This window comes from Rhea americana, unplaced genomic scaffold, assembly GCF_003343005.1.
Source record: "Rhea americana isolate MKP2758 unplaced genomic scaffold, rheAme1 scaffold_10, whole genome shotgun sequence".
Classification (NCBI taxonomy): domain Eukaryota; kingdom Metazoa; phylum Chordata; class Aves; order Rheiformes; family Rheidae; genus Rhea; species Rhea americana.
The window spans coordinates 7,845,832-7,856,146 of record NW_028185039.1 but is presented as its reverse complement, the minus strand read 5'-3'; the positions used below and the strand labels follow the sequence as shown (position 1 = coordinate 7,856,146).

Sequence of the window (10,315 nt, the reverse complement as noted above, 5' to 3'; positions counted from 1 at the left end):
AACCAATGTTTTGGAGGCGGTCGCTAGCTCTTACACAGGACAGGCCTGGGTGAGATCAGGAAAGCACAAACTTATAAGGATTTCTCACTTGTTTTGGAGCAGCCTACAGACATCTGCTAGAAAGAGGATCTGCCTAGCACGATACTCTGTGTTGGGAAACACCCTGAGAGAGTGAGGGAAGGAGAGCGAGCAGGCAGGCACACATGAAAGAGAAAGCAGATGAAAAGATACATGGTTTAAAGACAAATCAGTTTTGTCTCCTTTTTTTCTTTTATACATGGTCTTTTTTTATGTCTGGCTTGTTTGTCATGTAAGCATAGCTTTGCTTATATTTTTTAAGCTATCTTTCATATCTTCATTTCATATTAAGAACAGAATGTCTGTATCTTCCAAGGAATTTAGGCACTTCACTTGGAAGGATATGGGTCATTTCTGCTAAAATTACTGTAAAATAATAAAAGGAGAGAGGGAAAAAAGGAGGTTTGTTTCTGCCAGGAAGAAAACTAGGAGGGCTGAATGTGCTTTTCATTCCATGCCTCTCCTGCAAAGCCCATTACTGTATATCTAGGTCTAGTTTTGTTTGGTTTTACTTGTTCTACCACTAATGCTATTATATGGGCACTCCTTGTATGTTGAGGAAAGTGCCTTTTTTTTGGGGCCTGAAGAGTTAAAAGATACTACACTTGCAGGTCTGGGAAAAGAGGAGGGGGAGAAAAGGGTCAATAATCCCTGCTGACTGCAAACCAGTTTGGCAGCCTTTACCCTACAAAGGCTGCTTTTCTTCAGTTTAACTTCTGAAAGACATTTGCATTCAGGCAATTGCTTTCCTCTGTTGTCATATCTGCTGCATAGCAAAACATTCAGTACTTCCCCATTTATATTGGTTCTTTACAGCAACTGTGGAAAAACACAGCCTTGACAACTAATTCCAATTCTAAAATTGGACAGAAATGCTGTCTGATAATCTCAACCAGGGATTGCTAAGAAGAGGTGTAAGGCTACTAGGTAGGATCCAAAGAAAAATTTCAGAGAAGCAGTGCAGTAAAGGGTTATATGATACTGCACACCTGTTTTTATATTTCCCTTTTTTACAGTATCCAATGCACTGTGAGTGATCTTTATGTTTGAGCAGGAACCCTGTTTATGCCAAAGAGGTGTCAATGATATAAAAGTCAATTTTTAGCATATGTCATACTATGCAAATTACTTAGTAGGGAATGCTACATAAGTAATCAGTTTCCTAAAAGTGGCATTAGCTTTAAAAGGAATGTGAATTACAGTATAGAGGCCTCTTAACTTCCAAACTCTGCAGATTACTTCATTAAACTGTCTGCAGGCACTGTAAGAAGCCCAGATCTGTGCGAGATTACCTTTCTGTAAAAGATTCTGTGCCTTCTTTGAAGCAATCTGTTTCAGTTCATTTTCTAAGCCTATTTTTCAGGGATTTCAGCAAATGCTGGGCAGGGGAAGAAATCACATTTTTATCATAATTCAGATGATCTTTTGCCAAATTTGGAGTCTCACTCATTTACAGCTCTGTAGGCCACTGATCTTGCATTTTATAAGCAGATATAAGTCTATTGGAGCTGCCACTGATCTCCTACAAGAAATACTTTAGACTGTTTTGCAGCATTTCAATCATCTCTGAATATAGTTTAGCCATCAGAAATTAAGGCTGCAAATCTATAGGATTATGCTCTCTGGATCCTATTATTGGGAGCTAAGTCACAAATTCTTTTAAGGGATCCTGGCAAAGGTAGGAAAAAAAAAAGTGTGTGCTGTAAATCACCAGCAATTTAAAACTAGAACCACTTTTTTTTTTTTTTTTTTAAGAAAAATTCTAAAGGTCTCTGCACTTTTGCTTTTTTGTGCATTTTGATTTAAAGAGAACTAACACATTCTTTCCTCTAATGTATTGTAATGATGCAGTATTCACCTCATTTTTAAGTGTGTGAATGGCATTTCTGGACAGTTATTTCCTTCCCCTCCATACACACACTGACACTCATGTGGTTTGGTTATGTCAGACAGAAACTTTTTCTTGCTTAGAGCCTTGTAGCTTTTAATAGAAATCAGGCAAGCTAGAGTTAGTGCAATTAGTTCAGCTAAGGGTTTGATTCACTCTCACAAGCTATACACCCCTGTAGTCTTAACACACAGTATCTAGAAGGAAGCTAGAGACTGTGGCAGATTCATCCTTAGTCCATCTTTTACTCATTTAGATCTTTGTTTTAAGCCATTTGGGGCATCTATCTGCCAGGCTAGCATTAGAACAGCAGGCAAGCTTGGTAGGGGAACGCACTGGACCACATTAAGATCTAATCTGTTGTTTGCGTTTATACTCAGCAGTTAAAATTTGTTAGCATAATCCGGTGTCAGAGCCCATAAAACTAAAAACAAATCAGATGCTATTTTTTTAAAAACTTCCATAATAAAGTTTATTATGTTAATATAATTAAAAATATTATAAAATATTAAAATATTCTGCATAGCAGAAAAATGATGCCAGGGCTTTAAACCCCCAGGTTTGTGCAAACAGTTTTTGTAAACATAAGTTGTCAAGTGTTCAAGTTCCATCCCAAAATACAGTAAGTTGCTACAAAAATAAGTTTGCTCACTGTCAAACATGGTTAAAAACCCAGGATGCTGGATTTCCTTATATATATAATCTCATGCGTGCATACCTCTGTACAGTTAATGCTGTATTTATATCTGAAATGGGAAGGATTTCAGATAGTCCTTTAAAACTGGATTGAGAGGGATCTGGCTTAAGTTTTCCCTTCCAAAAGTTTTCACGATGCTCTTCCGGCAGAGTTCCTGCAAAGGCTGCACACGGACTTTGCGCAGGGGGGTAACCAGTACCTTCCTAGGGGAGCTTATGTAATGTTCCAGCAGCTTGAAAAGACAGTCAAAACTCTCTTTGCTGCCATCCAGGCTGAAGCGCCCAGTCTGAAAGTTTATTCGGATGCTGGTGGGCCCAGTCGCAGTCTTAACACTGATGGCAAAGAAGCAGTTCTTCTGCGTGCTGTCCCTGATGAGGAAGGTGCCCTCAGGCTCAGACTTCAGCTTCTCATGGGCAGCATTGACAGTCAGCGGTCCCCAGTAGAAGCCGCAGGCGTCCAGCAGGGTGCTCGCCCGCGTGATGCTACTGAAATCCGCCTGCGAGCGGAAGGTTCGGAAGTGTGTGTTGCTCTGTGCCTGCACAGTGCTAGGCCGGCCGGGGCYGTGGTAGACTCGAGCCTGTGAACGATCCCGTGCTGGAGGGTCAAGTAGACGTCTCGGGTCTGCTGCAACTGCATTATCTGCTGACACCTTGCTGTGCGCTACCATCCTACAGACTAGGCAAGCGGATGCGGTCTTCCATAGCGTCAGTGGCTACGGCGGGGCAGCTTTCCAGTGGCTATTCTGAAATACCAAAGAGACACAATATTAGATCACCTGGAAAGAGCCACTGCAATATCTGAATGATCAAGTCTTCCATTCATATCCATTCTGACCATTATAAAATGATAAAATATTCATTTGCCAACCTGCACAGGGCAAAAAAAATGCTCACTTTCTGACAAGATCAACAGTCTATTACTATTGCAAAATCCAAAGCTCCAAAAATATTCAGCAGGAATTATTAACCACATTAGCTGCAAAGGCTAATGTGATTTCCCTGCTACAAGCCATAGAAATGTATCAGCATTGAGAATGAGTCAAATGGCAGCATCATCTTATTGCGAAGTTATCTTGTACTCACTCCGACTGCTTTGCAAGTTTTTAGAGAACAAAGCAACAAGATTTTAAGATCCAGTTACCAATATCCTTCCAGCTCCCTCTTTCCCTTCCCCCGACTCAACACAGATGTCTGAACTCAGAGAACACAGTTGTCTGGTACCTTGTGTGAAAAGGCGAAAGTGGGTAAAGGAAACAAACCTGCAGCTGGGTGCAAGCTGCCAGATAACCAAGGATGAGAAGGTGACGTGAATAGGTGCCACTGTGCAATTAAGTGCATCTTGGAAGGGCAGCCTGTTACATGGCCAGTTTACACAGCAATCCTGAAACTACTGTCTCTCCTCTAAATCTGAGGCTCTGCCATAAAAGGCAATTTCCTATTCCCCCAACTTTCCCTGGGGATAGCAATGCTACAACCTCAGTAGCTTACACAAATCAACCTCTATGAACCCTTAAGCATTACTCCTCCATCTTTCTCTTTTTGTATTACATGCACTTTAAGTGGCCCAATCTAAATTGCTTCCTATTGATATATCTTTCAGTACGAGGGACTAAATTCATCCCTCGTGTTACTTCAAAGGAATTAGCAGTGCTGCTCCAGGAATGAGTTTGGCCTGAAATGTCTACCTCTGACAATGTGGTTCGATATGTCTCTGCTGGCTGCCCTGACCTTACTGGCAAGCATAGATTTTAGGATTTATCCCTATAGTCAGATATAGATCTGCAGCAGCAGCTTGTTGAGAAACCTTGAAGTATTCTCAGAAATGAATCTCTCAGCCATCTTATGGTTCAGAGTAACATGCTAATGCAGATTTCAAAGAAAGTACCTATCTGGATTCCTGTCTGTGCTAGTTTAATGTGTTGACATTTGGTTTCATTTAAGGTCATATTACCTCCTGGAGTGGCAAATAGGTTTGTACAATCCTTATGCTAGCAAATAATAGGCTGAAAGTAGCACTGGGCTTTCTTTACCCAGCAGATGGAAACTGATGTCAGTTTTTCCAATTACTGGGCCAGGATTATTGCTCAGCATTGAAAGTATAAAAACAGAATTTCAGGGCATGCCGGCAAGAAAAAGCCACTAAGCTCGGGATCTGAGAATCGCAAGCTCCTCAGCCCAAGCCGTCCATGACCGAAGAGGAGCTGGCTGCGCCCGGCACACGCGGGCACGCCAGGCTCGGCGCCGGCGCCGCGGACGAGGCGCCTCGTCCCGCGGGAGCGGGGCCGGCGCTGCGCCCGGCGCTGCCCGCTCTGCCTCCCGTCCGCGGAGGCGAGCGGAACCGCGCACAGCCACTGCTGCGGGTACGCTCTGTTAGGCTTTCAGCTATTTTATACCAGGCGCGAAGGGCTCCGTCTTAAACAGGAATATAGAGCCGAAGGGGGAGGAGCGGGGGGAAAAAAGGCAAAAAAAAAAAAAAAAAAAAAAAAATCCCTCAAAAAAGGCACCATGCTCTTGCACAGCAGGCAGGGCAGGCTCCGGAATCCGACCTCTCTCGCAGCTGCGGCGGGTGTCGGCGCACGCCGCGGCTTGCGAGGACCCCGTTAGCGAGAGAGCAGCCCTTACCTTCGCCCTCAGCGCCGCGGGTAGCGCCGTCCGCGGGGCGCGCTGCATGCAGGCGGGCCGGCGCGGCGCGGCTAGTGCTGGCCGCGGCTCGTGCTGGCCGCGGCGGGCGCCTGAGCATCCTCCGCGCGGGGGCCCTGCCTGGCGCCGGCGCTGCGCGGGGCTGCGCCGCGCCCGGGCGGCACCTCCAGCGCTCTGGGGCCGCTCATCGCCTCTGCTTTCTATTTAACGCGTTGGCAGCGCTTTTCTGCGCGCCGGCTCCTCCCCTGCTTTCTCCGAAAACACGTGGCCGCCGCTTCACTTTCGCTTTCCGAATGAGTCACGGCCGCGCCGCGCCGCGGCCCCGGCCCCGGCCCCGGCCCCGGCCCCGGCCCCGCTAGGGCTGTTGGTGCAGGGTCAGGCTGGAGCGGCAGGCGGTGCTGGCGGGGCAGGTGGGGCGCGGGCGGCTCCGGCCGCGGGGAAAGGCTGGAGGCAGAGCGAGCGGGCAGCCAGCGCGGGGCGTTTCGGCGTGAAGAGAGCTGCTCTCCTCAGGGCTGGCGCGGATGGGACAGGTGAGAGGGCTCCACGCGTGACTGTGAGGTGCCCGAGAAGGGGAGCAGGTTTAGAAGCACCACGATGGACTGTGTAGACTCTCAGTTGGTTTTCCAGTTCTCAAAGCAGAATTTCCGTGGGGTTTTCTACAAGGCAACCAGATTTAAAAGTAACTGTTCAGCCCTCCCCCGCCACCTCCAGCTGCTTTGGTGCAATCTTGAAAGAACTTGCCAGCAGCCAGGGCAGGAGGCTGGAGATGCTGCCTGGAGACAGACTGGCACATCTCTAGCACCAAACCCGTGTCGCCTGTGCTTCCTTAAGCAGGCGCCAGTGAAGTGTGTTTTCATCCCAAGAGGCTGTTTCTTGTAATAACCGACACCTGTTTAAAAGGCCAAGAAGTCTTTGCTCTGTCCTGCAGAAAGCCAAGTGCCCCACCGCGCTCCTCTTGCTGTAACTTGCCTTCTTAGGTGTGTGCAAGCAACACGGAGACATCACGAAGTAGTCAGCTTTCTCCTCAGTCTAGAATCGGTACGGGGCATTTATGCCTTCCACAGCGCGTGTGGTTCGGGATATGCAGTATGAAAGAATGGTTTCACAGTTAGAGTGCTTTAAATTATGAGTGTAAAGAGGATGGTTTTCCCCTTTAACAGTCAAAATGATGTTTTGTAACAGTGAAAAGGATATGTTTCTGTCAGACAGTTAAGGGATGGGCCAGAAAGGGCTTGTCCTTTCATCCTTTGGGATGAAACCGAGGGAATGTATTTCTGGCGCAGAGTGTGAACATTTCTTTCAAAATCCACTGTGTTCACAGACTGAATTAACCTCACGGTGACACAGTGCTGTGCAGTGCCGGCTGCCCTTGTCGGCTGTGCAGCTCTGGAAATTCTTGATGATGCGTCAGCCACTGAGATTGGCCACTGCTGTCGGGTGAGGTACAGTTATCGGGAACTTGGAGACATTGAGCTAGGCAAGCATTTAAAGAATTGGCTTAGCAATTCCCTTCATTTGTACTCAAAAGTCTTTTTTAAAGAATTTCTGAGCAATTGGGCTTAATGCAGGATTTTCACGAGCAGGTGGGTGAGGGAAGCTCAGCTGCTTTTCTGTGTAAAACAAAAGCATTAGGGAATGGTGGAACTGAAACTTGCTTTAGAATTAGAGCATGCAATAGCAAGCAACGTTTCTCCATTATTTGCTTTAGCATAATGAACGTCATGAAACTAGTAGATTTGAGGACTGCTTTGTATAAGGCGCTGTTCAGACATGAGGCAGAAATTCTCCATGTCCTTCAGGCCTTAAAGCCTATTCATGCAAGACAAAGGATTCCTCTTCCTTTCACCCTCCCAAAAAAAGAAAGATATGTGAAGTGCCTCAACTGTGTCACAATAAGATAAACCAGAGCCAAAAATACAGGTCAGATTTTCTAAATCCTAGACATGCCTAGGCATTCAGCCAAACTACCTTCCTGCTACTAAAGAATTTGATTCTCCCGTCGCCATGGCCTTGAGTATTATTATTTTCTGTCTGGGCAGAGTGGAGCACTTGCGAGCACCATAACGCAGCACAACATGACAAGTGTTTCTTAAGTGATTTTAAAGTTGGCTGCAGGTTGTCCTCTTGCCATGTGACTCTTTCTACTGTAAGATCATGGGGGAAAGCTCCTCCTGGTGCACATGCAGATTGGCTACCAGGTGCTGGTTAGACCAGGTGACCAGGAGTCGGTCCAAAAAGTCTTCTTCATTCAGCAGGAATATAATAATAATGTTTAGCTGCAAAGCTTTGGCACTTGGCAGAGATCAAGTGAGTAGGTGAGATTGTTGTCACAGGAGAGTGGTGGGAGTGAGCCTGGCAAGTGGACAGGGAAAGCCAAGTGAATTAGGCTGCTACTTACGAAGTTTGACATCATCGTTACGTGAACTGCGAGGGGAATTGTCTGCAATTCTCCATAAGGGGCCTCAGAAAGGCTTGCCTGATAGAAATGGGGATTAATTGTAATTCGTGACAGAGACCAGTACAGCGGGTAAAGATTTTCCAGTAGGGAGAGTTAGCATCTCAGACTTGAGGACCCTAAAAGCTTTCTTTCTTGATGTGTCCTCAGTTTTTCTAATTACATTTCTTTTTGCAAAACCCCTCATGCTTCTAATTTCTTTCTTACCTCACTCCCTCTTCTTAAAACTCCCATAAGCTAGGCCTCAGAAAGAGGTTTGTGCCAGTGTTTAGCGATTGCTGCTATCCAGTAGAGGGCAGTGCATAAATTCAGAGCAAGCGCGGAGTTGTTGGGCAGTGTCGATGCAAGAGGAAGGTCTCCACAGTAAAGTTTGAAACCCTTCTGCAAATTCATATGAGTCTGGTGTATGTTCTTCACTTAACTCAGTTAGCAGTTATTACATGGAGGTGAGTTATTACATGTTACATTACACATTACCTTATGACATTAAGGTGAATTCGGTACTTATGAGAGCCTGTTTCATAAATAAAGCCTTCCTTGTGAAGCTCTTCCACCTTCTTTTTCTTACCCCTCTTTGCAAAATATCATTTCACATAGAGAAACAAACCCTGTTCCCCTCCTTCACTGCTTATGGTCTCATAAAAGAAAGGCAAAGTTTGAGGAGAAAGAAGGGAACTGGGAGGCACTATCCCTTACCCCTCTTTTTGTATGGCTGGAAAGTGTGCACTTCTGAGCAGATGCATCATATCAGCAAAGCTCCTAAGCTTCCCATAAAGAAGAAACTCAGCTTGCCCTTTTTTTAATCAAAGCCCTTACCCTATTTCATAAACATTGGCTTGGAAAATGAAAGAGAAATCAGAGGAATCTCCTGAAATTTCTGCAGCAGGAGCAAGACTTACTCACTGGTTAGAAATGGGGAATGGTTAGAGGGAAGAGTCACACCAGACAGCAGCTTGGGGAAAAAAAACATGGATCTGAAGATGGTTTTGAAGGTGGGGGAATATTATATCTGTATTGGCGATACATATGATATTTCCCTTGTTTGTTTTTCCTTTTAAAAAACATTCCTTACCTTACTAGCACCAAGGTAATGCAGGCAGAGCTTCCCTTATTTATGCTCCAAGCCTTACTTCACCCCATGAAACCACCAAGGGTGAGGATCTTATGATACCACATACGGTATTTCCCGGTATAAATTCCCATATGGGACACTCCACACCCTACTGAATTCCCCCACCTCCCCCCAAAGGTAACAATCTTCTGAGGAAAAAAAAACCCTAAAAACATGAAACAATTAGAAAATCATCAGGCAGTCCACATTTCAGCTTGACTCCTTATTTTTGAGAATTGAAGTAGGCACTGATTTCATTATGAAGCTGAATTAATCAGCAGGCCAGCGTGTCATTGGAATAACATTTTGTTCAGAGTTTCATAYAGCAAATGTAGGAATTAATATGTGAATGTTAAATCAGCTGAATTGTGTTATTTTTATAAAGTCACTTGTCACTGAGTAATTAACATCTTTTCCAAGCCTTGTAAATTGCTATTTTCTTTATTCAAGAATACTTTATGCTATTTTCCTTTATTCAGGTAAATAAGGTCACCTATGTTGTTATTAGTGTTTTGAGGTTAGGGCCTGACATGAGCTGGTGTTGTAAATGATAGCCCTTACATGAAAGGGCTCCTTATCTGAACTGACCAGATAAGCAGTACCTTTTTTAGATATGGGGAACTGAAGCACAGCGCGATTCAGTGATTTGCTTAGAGTCACAGTGAGAGAGTCTGCAGAAGGGCTAGGAACGGAACAGAGCCGAATTCAGGTCTTCAGAGCCCCATACTAGAAACTTAACCACAATACCATCCTTCCTGTTTTAGTGGGTTTTGTTTTCTTCTCCAGAATCTAAATTTTCATTTAAATGAAACCCCTGAAATCGGAATTCTTTGATTTTGCAAGTAAATTAGACACCACATTGTTTTTGAGTCTGCTTTCAGATGCACTGAAACCAGCAGCACCAAGATAAGTGTGAATGTCTGTCACCCGCCTTAACTAGGTATTAAGGTCAGAGCTTGAAGTATTTAAATGGGACGTGCTTGAAAGATGCAGCTCTTGCGGCTGGACATTTCCCTACCTGTCCCTTAGCTGTCCACGTCTACATTAAGTGGTGATAAAGCAAGCCTGATAAATACACCTTATCCTCTTAATGCTTTTACTATTTTACTCCTAGGCAGAATGGCTGTAAAAATGAGTTGCTTTACACTGATATTAAAGACTATGCCAGGTATCTCTGATGAATGATGTGTTTATTAGTTTCTCTGTGGCACAGATGCTGCTGCGTAGATAAGTTATTATGCCAAGGGCAAAATATAGTTTGGGATGTCACTAATCCTTTACCAAGTGTTGAGTATTGCACTTAGAGGCAGATGAGGGCTAGCCAGTCAGTACAGAATTCGTAATTTATGTCTGGACTGGAATTTGTGCTGTTCTGCAGATATTGCTCAATTCAGATTCTGTCCAGCTATAGATGATAGAAGTTGGTATTTTTGCCTTCTGAAAAGGA

At 44.7% G+C, this 10,315-nt stretch overlaps 2 protein-coding genes across 2 annotated transcripts in view; one reads left to right on the top strand and one right to left on the bottom strand.

Annotated features, from left to right (window-relative positions):
• Window positions 1-2,499: 2,499 nt before the first annotated feature.
• SOCS1 (suppressor of cytokine signaling 1) lies at window positions 2,500-5,372 on the bottom strand. The gene is made up of 2 exons (XM_085300352.1): window positions 5,285-5,372; window positions 2,500-3,405 (listed from the first exon to the last, which is right to left on the bottom strand). Exon 2 carries the CDS (start codon window positions 3,328-3,330, stop codon window positions 2,707-2,709), a length of 624 nt encoding a protein of 207 aa, XP_085156478.1. The 5' UTR covers window positions 3,331-3,405; window positions 5,285-5,372; the 3' UTR covers window positions 2,500-2,706.
• RMI2 (RecQ mediated genome instability 2) overlaps window positions 4,849-10,315 on the top strand; it is a 30,719-nt gene continuing 25,252 nt past the window's right edge. Inside the window, exon 1 of the mRNA XM_085300693.1 lies at window positions 4,849-5,022. Within this exon, the coding sequence (XP_085156819.1) occupies window positions 4,849-5,022 (174 nt within the window). The remainder of the gene's footprint in view (window positions 5,023-10,315) is intronic.